This window comes from Petromyzon marinus, chromosome 10, assembly GCF_048934315.1.
Source record: "Petromyzon marinus isolate PM22_M1 ecotype Great Lakes invasive population chromosome 10, UKy_Petmar_22M1.pri1.0, whole genome shotgun sequence".
NCBI classification, from domain to species: domain Eukaryota; kingdom Metazoa; phylum Chordata; class Hyperoartia; order Petromyzontiformes; family Petromyzontidae; genus Petromyzon; species Petromyzon marinus.
In genome coordinates this window covers 7,559,391-7,579,381 of record NC_133676.1, presented here as the reverse complement: position 1 = coordinate 7,579,381, position 19,991 = coordinate 7,559,391, and the positions used below count along the sequence as shown (strand labels likewise).

Below are 19,991 nucleotides of genomic sequence, written 5' to 3'. Positions count from 1 at the left end.
GATTGGTGTTGGTATTTTAATTCAGCACTCAAGTCATGATTCTGCTCTTTCAAACGCTCCGTCTCCATTCATGCGGAGCCAGTATCGGAAGTTCCATCATTTTGTGGGGATACCCATTCTGTCACTGTGCCGACTACTGCTGCCTCACCAGGTGGTGCTCATTTTAGCAACACCAGAAAGATGATGATGGTGGGCTGAGTCGACTGACAGATTCTTGAACTCACGACCGTAGGGGTCATAAGCTCAGTGCTCCACTGACTCAGTTATCCTGACTGTTATGAATTTTTAATTGGGCCAGAGTTAAAGAGAGATACCTATGCCAATAAACACACCAGGATAGTCGACACATTGGATATTGTTTCTTCGTTCGCAATATATTTGGAAAGTGCATGCAACATAATAATGATTATGACACCCATATTAAACAACATACGATCGGACTATTGTCATGGCAGTGTGCTGATGTGTCTGTAGGTATCAGCTTTGTACAGTGCATAGGTAAATAATGGAAGTATATTTTAACATTCTTTTTTTCACAGCAGTGTCTTCTTTCAAATGAAAGGCCCACTGATAGCTTTGCTTTCATGCTACACTTTGTTCTTTGGCTCAGCGTAAGCGGTTTAAACGGGAACGTATCTGGTTGTCTTTGCGAGGCACCATGTGGGTCTATAATGTTCATCAGTCGACCGGTCTAACGGTGTCTTTTTCACACATTTTTATGCGTATCATATAGCTGCTCAGTTCAGACAGGAATTATATTTTATTATAGCTTGGTTTATCGATTGTTTTATGATGATTTAGAGTTTACACTAAGATATTCTTTTATTTCAATTTTTAGTAAAAAAGTTTTTAACTTAAATGCTTACAGTTTTTTTTTATTTAAAGCTTTCGTGACTGCAGGGATTCATATTCTTGGTTCTTTCGGTAAAGTCACGTAGAAGGAAAACAATAAACAAATATAAAACAATAAAATTTTATCGTTTTATATATTTTTATTGTTTCCCCCACATGGTGATTAAGAACAAATATAAAACAATTAAATTTTATCGTTTTATATTATTTTATTGTTTCCCTTCTACGTGACTTTACCGAAAGAACCAAGAATATGCTTACAGTATCTTAAGACACCCTTTTCGGATTTTGAACGAACAATACTAGAATTGACAACGTCCCCCCCCCCCCCAGATTTATTGTAATTCCCAAATTGAGGTGATGTATAAAGCAGACAAGGCAGTGGTACCGTGGTTTACTGAGTTCGGTGACCTGAGTTTGATTCCCGGCCATAGGTAACATAAGTGATATCTGAATAGACCCTACTGACCTGCATAGTTAAGTATGGTTGAACAGCCCCCAACGATTGACATGACATGGAGAGTACTTCACTAAGCAGTATATTGAGAATGAGTAGGGGTGCAATACACAAGTGTACACATTCCAATATAATAGCCCTGGCCAGGTGCACATGGCCAAGTGTCCTGTCTAAAGGGTACTGTACTAATCAAGCTTTGGACAATACCTCAGTATCAATCTTGCTGAATCTCCACTCTTAAAGTGATCAGAGGTAATTATCTACTTTTGTTTTTGGATGGCAACATTTTCATTCAGGTACCTTTAATTATATGTTTTGTGCTCTGATTAAGAACATTTCAGTTACATTCGAGTATGTCATGAATACATCTTTATTGTATACACAACCAAGATGCCTGTCGATACCAACAACACGATCGAAAATGGTTGAACACAAGCGGAAAGTTCAATCAAAGCCAAACGTTGTTAAGTTTCACAGCACTGCCCCTGTTTACCCAAAAACAAATGAAGAACAAAGCAGCTGATTACAAATGACGATCACAATCAATCCCTATGCCTTGGAGTGACGCCTGCAATTAGAGGGGCGATGCATGTTGTGTGGCCAACTGTTAAAAACCATCAATTACGCATTCCCTTTGTTAATCACTTCAGCCCTGCTCCCCTCCCCCCCACCTCCTTAAAATGCCCTCCCAAAACAACACGAACCTTTAACGCGCCAAAACATGTGCGCCACTTGTACGAACACGAGCAACATGCAAGGAAGTGCTTGCTCCACAATGTGCCCCCGCACAACTCGCTGAGCGGAGGGCGCTCTGTTGTCGGGCACACGCCTAACTCAGCGGGAGACTCCCGGCCGGACCTGTTAAACCCATCTAAATCACGCGGCACGTGTTGCCCGGGCGCCCCCCCCTGTGATGTGACACACTCCACCCCCGCAGGTGGCCCCTGAACCTTTGGGGGCTCCGTCTGCTAACACAATTACCCTCGGGCGCCCCAGCCCCACTTAACTCATCCGAGGGGCCACGGAGTTGCAGCCAAAGGCAACACGGCCCGGTGGCCCCAAGAGGGAAGATTCCGCCTTAAAGACGACCGACGGCACACTCCAGAGCGGACGCAGCGGTGAGACGGGGGTGAGAGACCAGGGCAGAGGTCAGCCGAGTGAGGTCACTTAAGGCATACCTACCTCTGGCTGTATAGTTGTGGTTAATTAATGGCTCTGTTAATTGGATAATTTCTGCGGTGGTTTGGTCGATTTCGGCACAAATCCAGCGCAATCGACTCGTGTCCATTGCATACTCAATCAGATCATCATTACATATTTTGGCAATAGCATTGTTTTAAATACACTTTCATGATGTTTTATATATATACATTTTATTTAGACTAGTATATATTTTTTGCAGGATCAAGTGATGAAATAAAGAGGTGAGTGATTACAGGTCGGAATACTTTAAGAACATTTTATTTGATAATGAAAAGTGGGACTGGCGTGGCGTGGCGCTGGTTAGTGCACTGCACTATGAACCTGGTAACTTTAGTTTGATTTCCCAGCCACAGCTTACATTGGTGGGGAGTGATATCCGAATCTGTCCTGGTGGTGAGCAATATCTGAACTCTGTCCTCCTATCAGCAGCCTGCACTGACTAGCATCGTGAAGTATGGTCAAACAGCCACCACGACCATCCAGCAGTTGATTGACAAAGGAACGTTATATTTATGCACGTCATCACGACTAATCTCTATGGAACTTTACACTTAAGAGTTTGACCTCATCCTGTGTTTATTGCATCAATGCGTGTTTGAGCATAATTAGCCTCCTGTGCAATCCCATTAAATCCATTATCTCTAAAGTGTCTTGACATGAGTCTGGCAGCGACACACTCCCGTTGTTTGGAGTGAAAATAGACAGAGCGGCAAGCACAGCAGCTGAAGAGACAAGCACACGTGCAGGCCACATGTACGGTTGTTTTGGCAGCAGTGTGCAAATGCGTGGAGGTGGCGGTGGAACAACAATGCAGGGCCACATTCGGGGGAGGGTTTTTATTAATTAATTCTGCAACAGGCCTCATTTTTGGGATATTTCCACTGCTTATTGTATTTTAATAAGAAGTGAAACTCGGAGACAGGATGAGCAGTTCATATCACATATCCTGTTTACAGTGGCCTCTTGGATAAAGCACATGATTCACGGGGTCATTTAGGATGGGATGTAAGCGGCACACTGAAAATACATTACAGCACTTACATTATTATCGTAACCTTATAAGTTAACACACTGTGAAGGAAAATGGCACAAATAATGCAGGAAATGTTGGATATTGTACAGTGTATTTTTTTAATACGAGAGCTTGATATATATTTTATTACAACTGTTACATATTAGGACATATTCAAACTATATGCGGCATAACCTGATTTTACAAAAAACCGGAAAAGGTAGTTACGGTGCCAAGGAAAGCAACGTCGTTCACTTCTGTGAAGTTCACTGATCTGACAGCAATAACAGCAAAGGAAACAACAAGTTTGGAAAGAGAAGTGCTGAAAGCTGTTTCATGCCCATTACAACATTGCATACAAATACGTCGCGATGTTCTCTTCCATCTTACATTTACCAGCTCCCATCGTGACACAGAACAGAAGCTTGCGCTGGTGAGTATTATGTAGGTTTTTTTACATTTATTATCACAGTACTTACGTTTTCATAAGGAAAAGCAAACTCAACTAAGAGCTTCAGAGCGACATGCAGGAAAAAAACCAGGTAGTTGCAGGAAATGTTCACGAACGGCGTTATCCAGCAAGCTGCTCTCCATCACACCTGCAGCCGTATTACATACTATGTATACAACTTTGATTAATTCTATATATCACTTCAGTATTGTCACTGTTGGTGGAGTATGGTCAAGCAACCACCGCAGCCAAATTCGCATTTTTTTCAGTGGCATGACAGAGGGCTGTAAATAATGATCGATATTAAAGGTAGAGTGGTAATCGAGTGGTTAGTGCACTGTACTATGAACCCAGTGACCTGAGTTTGATTCCTGGCTTTCATCAGTGTTGAGTGATATCTGAACCTGTCCATAACCACGAGGGTTTTTGCAAAGTATTTGAGGAATTTTACATTTCTCAATTTACGTCAGCTACTGTCATCCTCTTCAGCTCGCTGTTACCTGCGAATCCAATGTTCAGGTTGTGAAGGGAGCATAGTCATACATTTTTACCAGTATAGTATTATTATAAGCAAAGCAAAAGTCTCGCTGAACAAAAGTACAACTATTTTGATTGATACAAACGGGAAAACACACCAAAGTATTTATGCCAAGGAAAATTATTGAAGGTGGACGAAGATCAACATGATGGGGTGAGCGAAAGCATGTTGAAGTACTTTTGGAAAATGTTATTCGATGGTGAAAAGCAACGTACCAATGTGGCTGAAGGATGTAGATGTCAATCATTGCATGACAATCAGTACATATGTGGAATGTAAACAAGAACATGAGCAAAGAATACGAAAGGAAGATGACAAGTATGCAAAAAAATAACTGAGAGATGCATTCTGGGAATTACAATGATATAGAAATGCACGTTTCGGAACAAAATAAATTGAGAGGTGTAATTTCGACTGTTCATAAAAGTGGGCTTGGGCAGGACTCATCGCTAAGACGGATAATAGCAGATGGATGAGACTGGTGATGGAATGGCTGTCGAAAGAACACAGTCAAGATGACAAACACTGCAGCGCTTGAGCGATCGGATAAGCTCATGTGCAGGGGCAGGATGAATTACGGCATCATCAAACTGGGAGTGGCAACGCCATGGGGAGGCCTCCATCCAGCGGTGCGTTGAAAATGGCTATTGAAGATTATGTTGATAACCATAGATCTCGATGGCGTGTGCCATATCTGGTGGTATGTGGCAGTTGGAAAGGTGTGTTTTCCAAATTTTTTTTTTATCTTTCGACTCACATGGCATTTTAATCGGTGGGTTGTCGCGTTTTTAATTACTGGCCTGTCACTGCGGCACACCGCCAGTGTTTGCTCGTGCGTCCTGTCAAAACATGCCAGCGGGATATAGCAGAGCTCTTGGGCAAACAACAACAAGCGGATGAAGAAAACATTGCCAAGGAGCAGCGGCTGTGCCTAATGAGTACGACTCACGCCTCTCAAAGAATGCGCAGAACGTTAAGCCAGGCAGCACATGGCGTGCCACGATAACACCAAGTACAAGTCTTTACCTCCGCCCATGACTCACTGCCTCTCTCTACAAAATTAATATGCCCACTGTTTCTGTACAGCTTCTTAACATTGTTGTATTTAGCGGACACGATATTTTCAAATGTGCTGCATTGTTCACATCCTGTTCTGATTTTCAACATTCTCAGATCTTGTTGCACCCATGTGAGGTCTCTCTTCCTGGTCCTCATTCTTCTCTCATTTCTTGCCTGGACCATCATCTCCACATCCATGCCACAGTCTTTCATCTTCGCGTTCACCATTTGGAACTGCCTCTTTCTGATTCTCAGTATTCATTCAGAACATTTGTATTGTAAAATGGATTATTAGTTTTATCCAGGGTGCTTTTCAATAGGTTAAATATATAGTTCCAAACACAGATCAAAGAACGTTTGCAGGTCAAAGACCATTTTGATTCTTCAGAAAATGTAGTGGACTCTGGCAAGATATGTGGCTCGAAGGGATGATAGCCGGGAGTCGAGACTGATAATGGAGTCCCAGCCAAAGGAAAGGTACAAGCCGAGAGGACTACCACTGTCGAGATGGAGCGATGGGATCAGCTCATCTGTAGGAACGTGCTGGATTGTGATATTACGAGACTGCGGACGTCGGTGACTTACGGAAGCCTTAATTCACATTGCTTATGACAACAACAATAAAACAATCAGTGGCAGTTAAGGGAGCGATTATGATTGAGATAACACACACTGTGGAGATGGAGCGATGAAATCAGATCATATGCAGGTGCCGGGTGTGTTGCATCATAGGATCGTGAGCAACATTGACTGCTTGGGGAGGCCTTCATCCAGTCGTGCATTAATCTCGGTCGATGATGATGCTAAGTTACCAATGTTTTCTGCTGTGTTTAAGATTCACGTGTTTTCTGCTTCCCCATGTTGTCTGTTAAAGCACCACCTGCCGCCGTAATAGTAGTGGCAGGTGTGTCGACAAAGTTGTCTTGGGGCTGGAATTTGGCTGAAAAACGCAGACTAATTCAGCAGGTACCTGAGCGGCAGCTGCAGCCTGCCAATCAAGCAAAAAAAGTTCACAAACCAGCTGCCTTGATGCTTATCGCCGCTTATCACTCCCATCGTTGCACTTGTTGCGTCTGCACTGTAAACGGTGCCAAAACACGAATGACAATAGCCCACGCCGATCTCTGTGTATGTCGGTGCAAGCGAATTATTGATGCAAACTTTTCAATGAGACTGAGGCAGTAAGAGATAATGTCTATCATCTGCTTTCGTGAGACATTTAATTCCGGTCACCAAATAAAGCTTCAATGGCCACTTGGTGGCCACACTTGAAGCAGAGTCCATCGCAACGCGCACAATACCACTCACTAGGTTGAGTCAGTTCGACAGCGACGCATCTCCATATGAAGTGCATTCGTCCGTGCACGTTCAAGCACCAACTCAAGTTGCTGCTGCTCCATATCAAATAGATTCCTGGCTATTTAAATAATTGACTAAGCCACACACCGGCCATCTGCCCTTGCTCTCCTTTTTCAGTCCTGGCACAGGTAAACAGTGCAATGACTTAAGCCCCCTTAAACACCCAATTGTAGTAACCTTTTACAATGGCCTCTTAATACCGTCATGTCACTCTTCGCCTCACTGCCTCAGATTTGAGCGTAGCGCTTGCTACGCGTGTCCAGTTTTGTGATTAACTTAATGCGTTGAGATTTGTTTTGTTACATAAGTGCTCTCTTTTGGAAATTAGTTTTATAACGTTCAGACAGTTCAATATAGCGTGATGAATATTGAATAATGTGCCATCGATGAACAAAGAAAAAACATACGTGGCTTCATATGTTGTGTAACTACTGTGGATAGGAAGTGGGTGAACATTATGTTTTAGTTTTTTCAATATTTTATTCTCGTGTTATTTGCAAAATGTCATGAAGTGACGTATCCATTTGAAAGCTTTGCTCAGCAGTTTAACCACGTATATGTGCGAGAAGCTTTTGAAAGAAAATATAGAATTGCACCTAAAATATTTTCAAGTAATCCTTTCTTTATCCACACATTAGTATCATATTTACCCACCAGCCCTGGAGCCTAGACAACATATTAAACCGAAGAACGCATTTAATGAAGACCAAATATAATGTTTGTTGCATGACAGTCAAACTGATATTTTAATCCTCAGAGCTGGAATTTACCCAAATTCAGTGCAAAATGAAATTCAATGCCATGTGTTTCGTAGTCATTGGTGACCTGGCTGAGACCATCACCTAGCTTAATTGGAGAAGTCGTTTTAAAAACAGATAATTGTAACTTTGAGTCAAACCCAGGATCTCTGAGCCGTGCCGGCTCAGTGCTCTGGCCCTGAGCCAATAATCCCACCACCTCCACCAAGCAAAGTTTAATACTAAAATACCTATGTCTTAAATGAATGATGTTCAAACAAGAACTGATGACCGAAAGCATTCATGAATGAGACTGTAATTCAACAAACAAAAAACTTTTAACAAAGAACAATGCCATCAAGAGCTATTACCCTTTTTTACGTGAAATAATCCGTACCTATATATTTTTTATACAGCTACCAATGCAACGACTACAACAACAAAAAATGCAGTTACGAATGGCGAAGCTGCGGCAAGGGCATTAAGATGGAGGAGCGAAGCTGAAATGTTTGTGCTGTGGCTTTCTTGATGTCGGCTGCGCTCGGCTGCGTGGTGCTGCTGGAGCCGGCCACGCGCTTTGCCCTTCACACCGCCCCCCTGCCCTGTTCGGTCTCCTCCACGGTTATCTCCGAGCCAAACAGCATCTCTACCAAAGCCACACACAACCAGCAGAAGCAGCAGCAGGAGATCACACGCACGCTAACTTAATCGTGCGTGGAACAGCTACAGAATACCCAAACAAACAACAGAGAATGGTTTGATAAGGTCATGCAGTTGCTGGCAGAGATGGAACAAAAATATATATACGTTCAAATACAAATTCCTGAAATAAAGTCACGTAGATACAAACGACCAATTAAGCAATTATTGTGAGACTTGAAAACATATTACCGATTACTTTGAGGTGTATAGTTTAGATATCAATTACTAATTACTAATGTGATGAAATTACATGTTTTAATTGTATACACTACCCATCTCTGGAAATCACTTGCTGCACATGTTCAGGCAAAGCCATTGTAAAACGTATCAATATTTGGCAGACATAACCTCTCACATCGATTTATTATTATTAAACTTGTTCGCCAGGAAAACTTGAGTCTACATATTCTTTTTCAGGATGGAACTTCCACATTTTTTGCAGTAGCGGCCAGAATTGCTACGTTTTCGAATTAAGGAATTTGCGGTAGAATTTTTCAAATTTGGATCATGACGCTGGCATGCAAAATACTATTTTGTCTTCGAATGACATCACAGGATCTTAAATTCCCACTGTGAAGCAAATGGAGACTATTTTATGGTGAATACTCTCACAGTATTAACCAGAGGGGCCTCCGGGATTTGAACCCCCGAATGCCCTGCCGCCGGGCCACGTTCACCGCCCCAATGTGAAGTTTATAAAATATTCATGAACATCATCGTCATCGCAAGCCGTGATCAATGAGCATCATCGTCATCGCAAGCCGTGATCAATGAACATCATCGTCATCGCAAGCGTGTGATCAATGAACATCATCGTCATCGCAAACACGTGATCAATGAACATCATCGTCATCGCAAGCACGTGATCAATGAACATCATCGTCATCGCAAGCACGTGATCAATCCCTGCTGGATGAAGACCTCCGCCGGCCGTCGCCATCTCAGATCTTAATCAGAATATTTATTCATCCTGGAGAAACCCGATGAGCTACTAAGCTATTTTTCACAAATGTAGAGTAGGGCTCGGTAAGAATGTTACAGCACCAATACAAACATGATAGTAATGCAAGTACAAGCAAGGTAAACAAATCATCCAAAAACATACATATAAAACGAAATCATCCCCATTCCACCAGGGGAAAGCCCACTAAGGTATTAACTTATTTTTCAGAAGCAACCTGGCCTCAAATTATAGCTCAACAAAGTCGCTCATCATATATACATTTATAGCAGCAAAATTATCTAAATGTGTCTCACAGTCCTGCGAGGTAACAAGCATCAATATAGTTGGGGAACAAATGAAGACATCCGTCTTGGTGCACATTCCACCTCTTTAAGTCTGCATCTCTTTGGATTTCATGTCTTGTGAAACAAGATTGCAGCGGTTTGTGATAATGAGCTCGTGTCACGTTTCCTTTACAAGGAACGCTTTACAATTGGCGGTTCCAGGCGAAAGTGCCCTGCAGCTAATCACAATTGACACTCCGCTGTCTTAACAAAGCTTGCATTGTGTCATGTGCAGGTGGAAGCATTTGTTAATGAAACCACCGCTATGCGGCTGACACTGATTAATTTATAACTGCTGCGGCGAACCGCTTTCACAAGATGCTACGTGTACACGTTCAGACATTTTTTGTATGGACGTGGGGGTTATTTTGTGAAGGCGGGGAGCATAGACACGGGAGAAAATAAGTTCATAACAACAATATTTTTTTCTGCACTGCTTCCTGCTGACCACGTAGCACCACCTCGCAGCTGCCTATGACAACCTGGGGTGTATGATGGTCACCACAGCTGACATCAATCGCAGTCCTTCGCCAACCCACACTGACCAGCATTGTGAAAGAGTGGGTAAAACCCCTCCGCTACATCCCACCTTGTCCAAAATTCACAGGCATTGGATAGACAAAGGGCTTCAAGTAATGAAATAATTATATTTAACCTTCCGTCGTTTCCGTGGAGGGGCTGACAGAGATGGTGAACCACGCTAGCAGCACGAGAATGGCCGTCACCAGGATGAGTGTCCGCCACGACTCCAGGTGAGTTCTTTCACTGTCCTCGTCCCTGGGCGAGCGTCGATGCAGGAGGGATGGGGAGGCATTCCAGAATTGGTGGAATTATGGCAACAAGCTGAAACGCGGCGATACAATGCCATACCCAACCATACTCGCCATACAAGACGATTCGGAATCAGAATATGCATGTATACTGGAGCATTCCGATGAGCTATAAAGCGTTTTTTTACAGATGTCCAGTAGTCTAGTAGACGTTTGGCTAACACAGCGAGTGTCAAGCCCATCGTCTTAAATTCGGCATTCAACTGGATATGCAATCCAGCAGACATTGTGTGTAACATTTAATTACTTTATAATTTTTGGTTTTCATGATAAAAAAAACAATTACAAGCAGGGGTCTGTGGAGGCCATAGGGTGACCAGAGTTTTGTGGGATGGTATGTGCTGGTAGGTATACCGATAAGAACAGACGGTATGACGTTCCGACAAGAGAAAACAAATATCACGTGGTTGCACACTACGTAACAGCACATTCCAAACTGATGTGTGTTTGCCATGATATCAACGATGTGAGCACGATGTTTAATATATGTCTTGTAATGTAATGTTATATTGCGTCGTTCATTGCAAATTGCATCTCACAATGCTGTCAAATGTCCAAAGCGCCAAAGGTTTTGCACGAAGGCGCAGGGAATCGCAGACAAGCGGAAAGGTAGCCAGAACTAGCACCAAAAATTGCCCAAGCTCTGTAGTCCTGTATTGGGACGATTGACCAACTCCATGAATGAGAGTTCGTAAGTGTGGGAAGAAACCAGAGTGCCCGGAGAAAAAAGGCACGCGTGCAAGAAGGGTGACACTCAATCCCCCATGCAGATGGAAATTAATCCACTTGTTGTACTGCAATCATACCCTGGCAAGCCAAGGCGATGGTGACCTCGGCAGCCTTGGGTAGGGGGTTTCAATAATTAGTGTGATCCACCAACCCTTGCCTACACAGTGCCGAATTACAGGCATACACCACCAGTACCTGGCATTATAATACCATTGTGGTGTAAAATGTACCGTATTTTAAATGCACTAGAATACATTAAGTAGTATATAATGTATTTAATATGGAATGATGCTGTGGTGTAATGATTAGAATACTGGACAGTTGAAACAATGGTCACGTTTCTTAAATCCCCTCCACCGCTGTCCACCCAGCAGGATATAAATGGGCACACCACAATTGAACGGCAGGTCACGTGCTGGTGGAGGAGAGCATGGACACTGCGACTTCTTCAAGAGGGGCTATCCCGAGAGCTCCCTCTAGTGTAGAGCCACCTGCCTGCGGCAGCGTGAGCAAGTAAGTGCAGTAGCATATTTTGCAGCGTATTTTTTGTGCCACCAATATCAGGCCACTTTGAACGACGCACCAGAGAAACAGCGGCAAGTGTTCCGTGGTGCCGAGTGCCGTGTCTGCCGGAGGCTGGTACATACAGATGCGGTCATTTGTCATCGCCTGGCTCAGCATCATCAGCAGGGACAGGCAGTAAACTGAAAACACAGGTCCACAGCGCACGGCACAGTTCACACGGTGGGCTAGGAAAGCCTACACAGAATGACCAGCGATCATCGTCACTGGAATTAAATTAAATACAATGTTGGTCATGGGGGTATTTTTATTTTTACCTATTTCAAATATCACTTGCCGGGAATCAAACTCGGGTCACTGGATTCATAGCGAGGTGTGCTACAACTGCACCACCACTCCACCATTATTATGTAACGAAATGAAACAATTAATGTACAGCCTCTTGGAGCTGTCTGTGCTAGATGGCCACGCACCAGTGTTTGGTGTCTGCGTACATTGGCTGCTACGTTGTACATGAATGTGCACTAAAAATTGCTCTTTACAAGGACGTTACCTATACAGAGCCACGCCGAGGTGTCCATCGTGAACATTCCACGGAAGAACTTCTGTGGCCGGGCAAACTCCGCTCTGCCGTCACACACAATGTCCACCAACAATGATTTTCTACTCAATTTCAGAGTTAATCCGCAGATTGAAAACGTCTGTAATGAAATTGGATCTCACCGCAGTGCTCTCTCGCCTGCGCTTAACTGTACTGGTTGATAGGGCATACGGGTTTAGGTATGAGCCTACAGTGAAAATAAAGAGATGCAAACGCCTGCTTCCAAATGCGATACCCAATCCCATCCTCTACAAGTAAACATAGTTCTCAAGCAATGTTGGCATTACTAAGACGACCAAATAACGGTAGGATGATATTACTGTAAAAATACATTCCAAAGATCCTCCTTGCAGCCTGAACAGACTTTGGGGCAAGTGCTGTTAGCGAGCAGCACCTATGAAGGCCGGCACGGCCAAGGAGGGGGTGGGTGGCCAGCACCACGCCCAGCCGCCTTTTTCTCCCGAGTGGCTCTGTTTACATACAGCAGCAGGTACTCATTTGAGGCTGAGTTGACCTAGTGGAGGCCCACGACCAATTCAGATGATCATCACTGGTGTTGGCTGTGAGCGAGAACTCGAACTCGAGTGGCCAGGTTCGTAGCTCACCGCGCTAACCGCAGCAATGTATGCTTCTTGTGACGAGCGCTTTTGACGATGCCTGGCTTCGTTGCTATTTAAATCATGCTGTCGCCGTGCTGATTTACCTGTCCAGGGCGGACACCATGCAGATGGCAAGCAGCATGTAGTAGAGGGCCTGCGCTGGGTATGCCAGCGGCTGGTAGAAGCGCAGGATGAACGGGAAGGGCTCCCATGAGAGCGTGCTCACCAGCACCGTGTTCCAGAGGGCGAAACCCGCCAGGAAGCCGTGCGAAAACGTCGCCAGACCCCTGCAAACGCACGCACCATGGAGACGGTGCACGGAAATTTAGCACGGCAGTTTGTGCTCCCGTTGTCGAAAGTAAAAACAACGTTACGTGGGTTCGGGCAGGACACGGAGGATTGACACAGTGTTCGAGACCGATGGCAAAGTGGCAGCCAAAAAGGTGAATGCGGCCGAGAGGATGTGCATTGTGTCGTTTGAGCGATGCAATTCTGTGCAGGTAGTCAATCAATTGCTATGTTGTAGGATAGTGAGAGATGGTGACCGCTTGAGGAGGCCTTCATCCAACGGTGGATAGATCATGTCCGGTGATGATTAGAGTGTACCTGAAGCCTCTGTCTGCTCCGAAGGCTACAGAGGCGGTGTCGCTGTAAAATCGGATGTCGGGCATTTCGTCCATCGACAGGCCGTTCACCTGCGTTGACTTGTCTGTGGGTCCACTCTCCTCTGTGCCACAGAGAGGGACACAGGGGTTCACCACAAATGAAAGCCAGGTTGGCGATGCTCGTCGTGTGAGATGAATGAAGCTAACAAAAACAACATCAATTTAAAACGTGTATCTCAAGACACTTTTAGAAAAAATGAAAGCAACGAAATTCGGGTTGAAGGTGGCTTTGGGGAGGGCAGGGAGTTGTGGGAGAGAAGAGAAGAGGGCACCACTGGCGGCACAGCCCGGAATGAAGCAACCGGACCCAGCACCCACAATAGGACTTACGGGCAGCTGCGGCAGCAAGGGCAGCGCTGAGTGCCAGAGCATCCACAGGGGGCCGGAGGCATTCACCAGCTACATTAAATTTGCATGGAAAATGCAGGTGATGGAAGAATAAAATGTGCATAACATTGCATTTCATTCGTAGAAGGGTCAGCATGAAAAATACTGCTCCTCCAAGGGAGAGGAACACACTGATGTAAATAATAATAATAATTGTTAGCGCTCTCTCAATCCACTGCTGGATGAATGCCACCCCACGCCATTGCCGGTCATGGGGATCATTCACCATACGTCACTACACTGGTTAGTGCAAGGTGATGAGATTGGGGAAAGGGGGAGTACAGTCAGGACCCAATTCAGATATTATTCGCCGCTGATCATAGCCATGGCCGGGAATCGAACTCAAGTCACCCAGTTCACAGTGCAGTCTGCTAACCACTGTGCCACTGCTCCACACTGAATATATCAGCATATATATTCAGTTCAATAGTGGATGGGGTGCCACGGTGGCGAGATGTTAACTACCTAGCCTGATATAAAGTATGTGGTGGGTTCGATCCCCAACCCTGAACCCCGTATATTTGGATTTTTGCATGTCGCATGAATTTTTCTCAGGGTTCTCCAGTTTTTCTCTCCACATTTAGAAACATTAATTTAAGAGTACTTGGCTGCTAGAAATGTCCACGTGATAAGCCACTTGATTGAGCTATTATTTGTGGTAAATTTGCTTTAAAAAAATAGCTACATAGTTCAGTGGGCCTTACCTGGTAAAAAAAGCACATTTTATGTCTTTATTTGGTGGATAATTTAATACTCTTTAATCAAGTATGTTATCACTCGCGTTCCTGCATGAGGAACTGAGCAAATATATCACGCTCAACAAACATGTCACGGTGAGACATTTATATTTTTTAAGAAATTGCTTTCTTTTTGTCTTCGGTGATTTTCTGTAGTGAACTATTCACCTACTCGTGCGCACAACGGCGATATCGTTGTTATTTCAGATTACATGGGGGGGGGGGGGGGGGTAACGGTCACTTTTATCACCAAATAGAGGGGCAGGAAAATCTCCACACATCATACGACACTGCAGGAAAAGCTGACGTCCTGGGCAGAGGTAAAATGTGTACTCCTCGGCCACTGTCCACTTTAAAAACGTAACGAGTTGCCGTAAGTTTGGCTACTCTACACAACCCACCACTGTGTGGTAATGGCTCTGTCGCCTTAGTAATCACCCAGAAACATCACTGGCATTTATCGGCACATAATCCAGGATGACATTAAGGCACATGGAGGGACCATGTCTCAGGAACATTATTAAATTACACTTCAAATTAATGGACTTGTCTACTCTTTTAACTGGACACTTTATAGAGTGTTATTAAAAATTATTGCTTTGTGTTTCACTGATTACAATTTTAAATACAAGTGGTAATGTATAACGTAGCACATAATAAAAAAAATCATTACATTGTGAAATGTAGAGTATATCATTAAGTCCTTTGAATTCATAATCTTTAGTGTGTATTTTTGTTTTCATTGGCTCGTGTCTTCTCATCTTCACTCGTAATTAAGTTGCAGCATTTAAAGATACATTTGTATGTTGATGCTGTTTGATATGCGTGTATGTATGTGTGCAAAGACATATCCCCAATATGGCCGAAATACACTGGTGGGGCAAATGCTGTTAGCGAGCACCTATGAAGGCTGGCGTAACCACATGAGGGGGTGGGTGGCCAGCACCATGCCTGGTCAGCACACCACATCCAGTATACCTCTCTCTGGCTGCGACTGTCAATCACGTGCCAATTCCCGGCCTATTCCAGTTTACCACGTGTTTCCACAGCTTGTTGAACAACCGAAAACGACCTGAACGGAAGCTCCCCGAGCACGTGGGGCGAAACGCCGGACACCGTGCTGAGCACGTCGGAGGGTGGCGGCGGGAGGAGTGTCGCGCACACCGTTGGCGCTCGTGAGGATCGGCACCGTGCCACGCCGCCCGCGCGCCCCTTTCCTCTCTCTCCTCTCGTCCTTGCCGCGGCGCTCCGTGGCGTGCAACGCCGTGGGCAGCACGCTGACCTTGCTGCCCGCCGGCGGCTGCGGGGAGTGGCACTCGGCCAAACCCCCGTCCTCGTCGTCCTCCTCGGCCTCATCCTCACCCACCACCGTGGTGGGGCTTGTCTTGCTCTGAGACGCTTTCCTGTGCCACCCGCACGCACGCACGCGCGCAACCCGAATTCGTTACGCGTTTGCACACTCGGGAGAGGGCGATGCCGTGGAGGGTTGCGAAAGGATGTCACATGCCGTAAAGGGCACATTGCCTTGATTTCCAACAAAAAAACAAACGTTTATCTCTTTGCGTGAGAAAATATTGCTGAGTTTGTCTGTTGGAGTCCTGGTTATTTTCAGCCTGTACGCTGATGTGGGAATCGTATTGTATGCTTTGATGGTGAACTGATACTAACTCAATCTTGATTTGAAGCTTTCGTGACTGCAGGAATCCGTACTCTTTGGTTCTTTCGGTAAAGTCACGTAGGTAGAAAATAAAATAAATCACGACGTTTCGATCGCAACACAAGCGGTCGTCCTCGGGCGGAAAAAATATAATCCAGCAGTGAAACTGCTGAACGGTTCAGCAGTTCCACTGCTGGATTATATATTTTATATTTTTTCCGCCAGTGGAACTGCTGGATTAAATGTTTTCCGCCTGAAGACGACCGCTTGTGTTGCGATCGAAACGTCGTGATTTTTTTATTTTATACCTAAGTGACTTTACCGAAAGAACCAAAGAGTATTGATACTAACTCTCTGTGTACAATGCATTAATCAGCAGCAGCTGTGACAAATCCACTGCTGGATGAAGGCATCTCCAAAACCGTCGAGATACAGTCCTGCAATTATCCATCGAGTCCCTGCACACAAACTGATTGCATGACTTCATTTCCATGGTCGACGTCCCCTCAGCGATGATTAATCTTTGGCTGCCACTTGCCCATAAACTCTCGGCCACTGTGGCCATTCACCATTCCTTCTCGTTATGCACAAGGCGTTATATATGAATAACCTTTTGCAAATGATAACGTAACTATGGTAATGTTGTCTGAGTAAAGCCTGACGCGACCTACATGGTTCTCTTCTTCTGCTTCTTGCGTGTGGTCTCCGACGCAGGCACGGGCTGGGAACCTGCAATGTGAAGTCACCCGTGAGCTCAACCGGTGCACATGTGCACAGGTTTACAACGGCCACTTGATATATTAAATTGGACTGGCAAGTTGGCCGGGAATAACTCAAAATTAACAACAATTTAAATGATCTGGGCGTGAGGAATAGTCGACAGAGAAATCAGTAACAGGATGCAGAAACATTTACAATTGTTTAAGGGGCTGGAGTGTAATAGGTGGCAATGAAGTGCAAAAGGCAGAGAAATTAGAAAAAAGGAGAGACGCAGCACATTGCCCAATCATGCAGCAGTAGGATACACAGTACCCATCATAACGAGCTAAACACATTCCTCATCGTAGCTAGAGTATAAGAACATGTTATACGGTATTTCAGTTCCCTGATTAAACAGAAATACCCCGGGGATGCGTTTCTCAAAGGTGCGGCGACGACTATCGAAGGGACGTAAATCAAAGCAATGTACAGGGTTGATGGAGGCGAAGGCTGAGAGGTGAGGGACACGAGCAAGGACGGACGGATGCTGTCAGCGACGTAAGTGTGGGGTTGAGGCGACGCAAATCAGGCCGTGGTTATTAATAACGTGACGAGGTATTTTGCGAGCATGGGGTGGGGGGGGTGGAGATGTGTAAGCCGGGGTATTACTACGTGAATACATCCAAGATTCACATTCATTTTGGCACAGCGTACCTCCATTTTGGGTGCGAGCTCGCTTGGCTTTTTTGGCTTTTCCCAGCCCTGGCACCTCAGCCCCCGCTCGCTCTGCGCTCTCCGCTTGGCTCCACTCGGGTGCCACCGACAACCCTCATCCAGGGGAAACCAACAACAAACTCACGCAGCGTCCCGGCTACACGCGCTCACTGGGGATGCCAGCTGTCCTGGTTGTCCCAGAATTGCCTCCCCCCCCCCCCCCCACCATTTTTTGTATCTAGCTCTCTTGGGAAATTTGTTAATCTTTCCCAAGACATTAAAAGTAGTGGGTTTTTTTGTCGTTGTGTAATTACAATAATATGCCACTCAGGACAATGCAGTTATATGTGCTGCTGTCTTGCAGTATTGTGAAATATTCTTACCCATGATGTGTCCCGGTATTTTGTACCTCAGAGGTCAATGTCAACCGTAACACCAGCACAATGTAAAACAAATAAGTCGTGCCTACAGGTACGGGAATACATTGGTACTTAATGTGGGCTTACAAAATCCTCAAAACCACGCCTTTAGATGATCATTTTCCTTCGATGTATACCTATGATTTACAAACAAATCCAGTTGTTTTCTAAATCACGCGGTGGCTTCGTTCAACACGTGCGGTAGTTTTTGAGCCTGTTACTTTTTATTTATTTTTCTAACGGCTCCAAGTCTGTGCCTGTTGGATTCTTGCTTCAACAGACTCTGGCCTATAATGCTCACCCATCTGCAAACACACTGTGTGGTTATAGTCTCACCAGAGCCATTGACAAGTTTCCTCTTTTTATGCTTTGGCTTGGCCTGTGAGCCCTGGTCCATATCACCTTGGAGAAGGGTAAAGAGATGAATGCAACGGCAGTCAGCGTGATTACAGAAGTGGCTCGTCAATTAGACGGCGATTATATTTCGACGTCGAAAAGATTAGCAGAACAATGTTTTTACTGGTAGGAACGAAGTTGTAAACTAAGTGTACCAGCCTGCAATAGATTAATGTGTCCGTCCGTCCGTCCCCTTTCTATACTTTAACGAAGTGAAATCTCGTGCTGTTGGGTGTAAAATCAGCAATAGACAGCGCAGAGACTTGAAAAATTCCAATGTTCCTACCAGCCCACCCTGCAGGGACCTGTTAAAAATGTTTCTGTAGTAATTTGATATACTGTCGTTAAATACGAGTTGTATTCTCCTAAAATGTAAACGTTAGGTGTATGTACCATTGGTGTTGTCTGCTTGGCTGGAAAAATAGAGACAATGCATTAGCATTAATATGTTATTTATACTGTTAATCTCTGATAAATACAGACTTTGGTATAGATGTGTAATTTCCCAAATAGCCTCATATGTAGTGCAATTATTCTAAGGCAAGCACATGCTGATTAGATGTAGTATACATTGTAAACATTAAACACGAAGGTATGTTTGTTATACCATATTAGTTAAACGATGTTCATGACTTACCAAGGAACCTGTTCAGATATTTGTTGTAAATCACAAAATGGCCACACGTCATTCACGTAAATAAACAGCACGCTATGCAATACATTAGAAACGGGTATGAATATCACACCACATTTTTACTCATCAGTTATATGACTGATTTGAGAGGCGATGTCAAATTTCAGAAGTAATCTATCCAAGATGAATCGCACCTCGGTCTGGCTGGTCATTCTTCAAGCAGTGACTTGACAGCATAATGAAGCGATGAACGCAGCTCTGCCTGACTTGAAGTTATCCCTGATCCTCCCTTGCTAAACCTCCACATAATCCCACTCAATCCTGGGTCAGCACTGCACAGTTGTATGTCATTATTAGATTGACCAATCACCATTGTTCAGATATGAACATATTATACATGTGAACATTGTATAGCCTCGTAGCGTCAAAGGGCGTTGGAGGGTACCGAGACCCCCGGCTGAAGGTTCAAACCCCTTTTCAGCGTTTAATGTTTGATATGCTCCCCCTTTATCCCCTTTGACAAAGTCCCACTACAGTGCGGGGTGTAATTACAACACGGTATTCAGCATTGAACATTTTATTAAATAAAACACCCCAAAATTGCGTGGCATTTTTCAAAAGTAACATCCCATCATCATCATGAACAACGGTCAATCCACCGCTGGATGAAGGCCTCCCCAAGCTACTGCCATCTCTCACTCTCCTGCAATGCTTTATATATTAACCATGAAACCCATGATGCACT

General features: G+C 44.5%; 1 protein-coding gene and 1 long non-coding RNA gene across 5 annotated transcripts; one reads left to right on the top strand and one right to left on the bottom strand.

Moving 5' to 3' along the window:
• The first annotated feature begins 1,019 nt into the window (after nt 1-1,019).
• On the top strand, nt 1,020-17,056 carry LOC116941005 (uncharacterized). Of its 3 annotated transcripts, none has more exons than XR_004402627.2 (6): nt 1,020-2,427; nt 2,712-2,733; nt 3,924-3,957; nt 10,343-10,409; nt 11,591-11,729; nt 15,777-17,056. It is a non-coding gene; the product is annotated as an uncharacterized LOC116941005 (long non-coding RNA). The 3 variants fall into 3 exon arrangements; XR_012941399.1 differs by having other exon boundaries at nt 10,333-10,409; XR_004402628.2 differs by lacking the exon at nt 11,591-11,729.
• Nucleotides 5,087-19,526, bottom strand: LOC116941003 (transmembrane protein 237A). Of its 2 annotated transcripts, XM_032951533.2 has the most exons (13): nt 19,441-19,526; nt 19,250-19,272; nt 19,006-19,025; nt 18,553-18,618; nt 17,798-17,911; nt 17,056-17,113; nt 15,892-16,130; nt 13,545-13,665; nt 13,043-13,225; nt 12,292-12,365; nt 11,800-11,920; nt 10,313-10,434; nt 5,087-8,314 (listed from the first exon to the last, which is right to left on the bottom strand). In XM_032951533.2, exons 1-13 carry the CDS (start codon nt 19,456-19,458, stop codon nt 8,253-8,255), a joined length of 1,221 nt encoding a protein of 406 aa, XP_032807424.2. In that variant the 5' UTR covers nt 19,459-19,526; the 3' UTR covers nt 5,087-8,252. The 2 variants fall into 2 exon arrangements, with proteins under 2 accessions (XP_032807424.2, XP_032807426.2); XM_032951535.2 differs by lacking the exon at nt 19,006-19,025 and having other exon boundaries at nt 19,441-19,495.
• Between the last annotated feature and the right edge of the window lie 465 nt (nt 19,527-19,991).

Bases quoted from the DNA above. Each gene is read 5' to 3' on its own strand.
- LOC116941003 (XM_032951533.2), bottom strand. The intron at 12,366-13,042 runs GTAAATCAGCAC...GTGTGACGGCAG, and splicing joins ATGGTGTCCGCCCTGGACAG to AGCGGAGTTTGCCCGGCCAC. The intron at 8,315-10,312 runs GTTAAATATAAT...TGGCTTTGGTAG, and splicing joins CTCCACGGAAACGACGGAAG to AGATGCTGTTTGGCTCGGAG.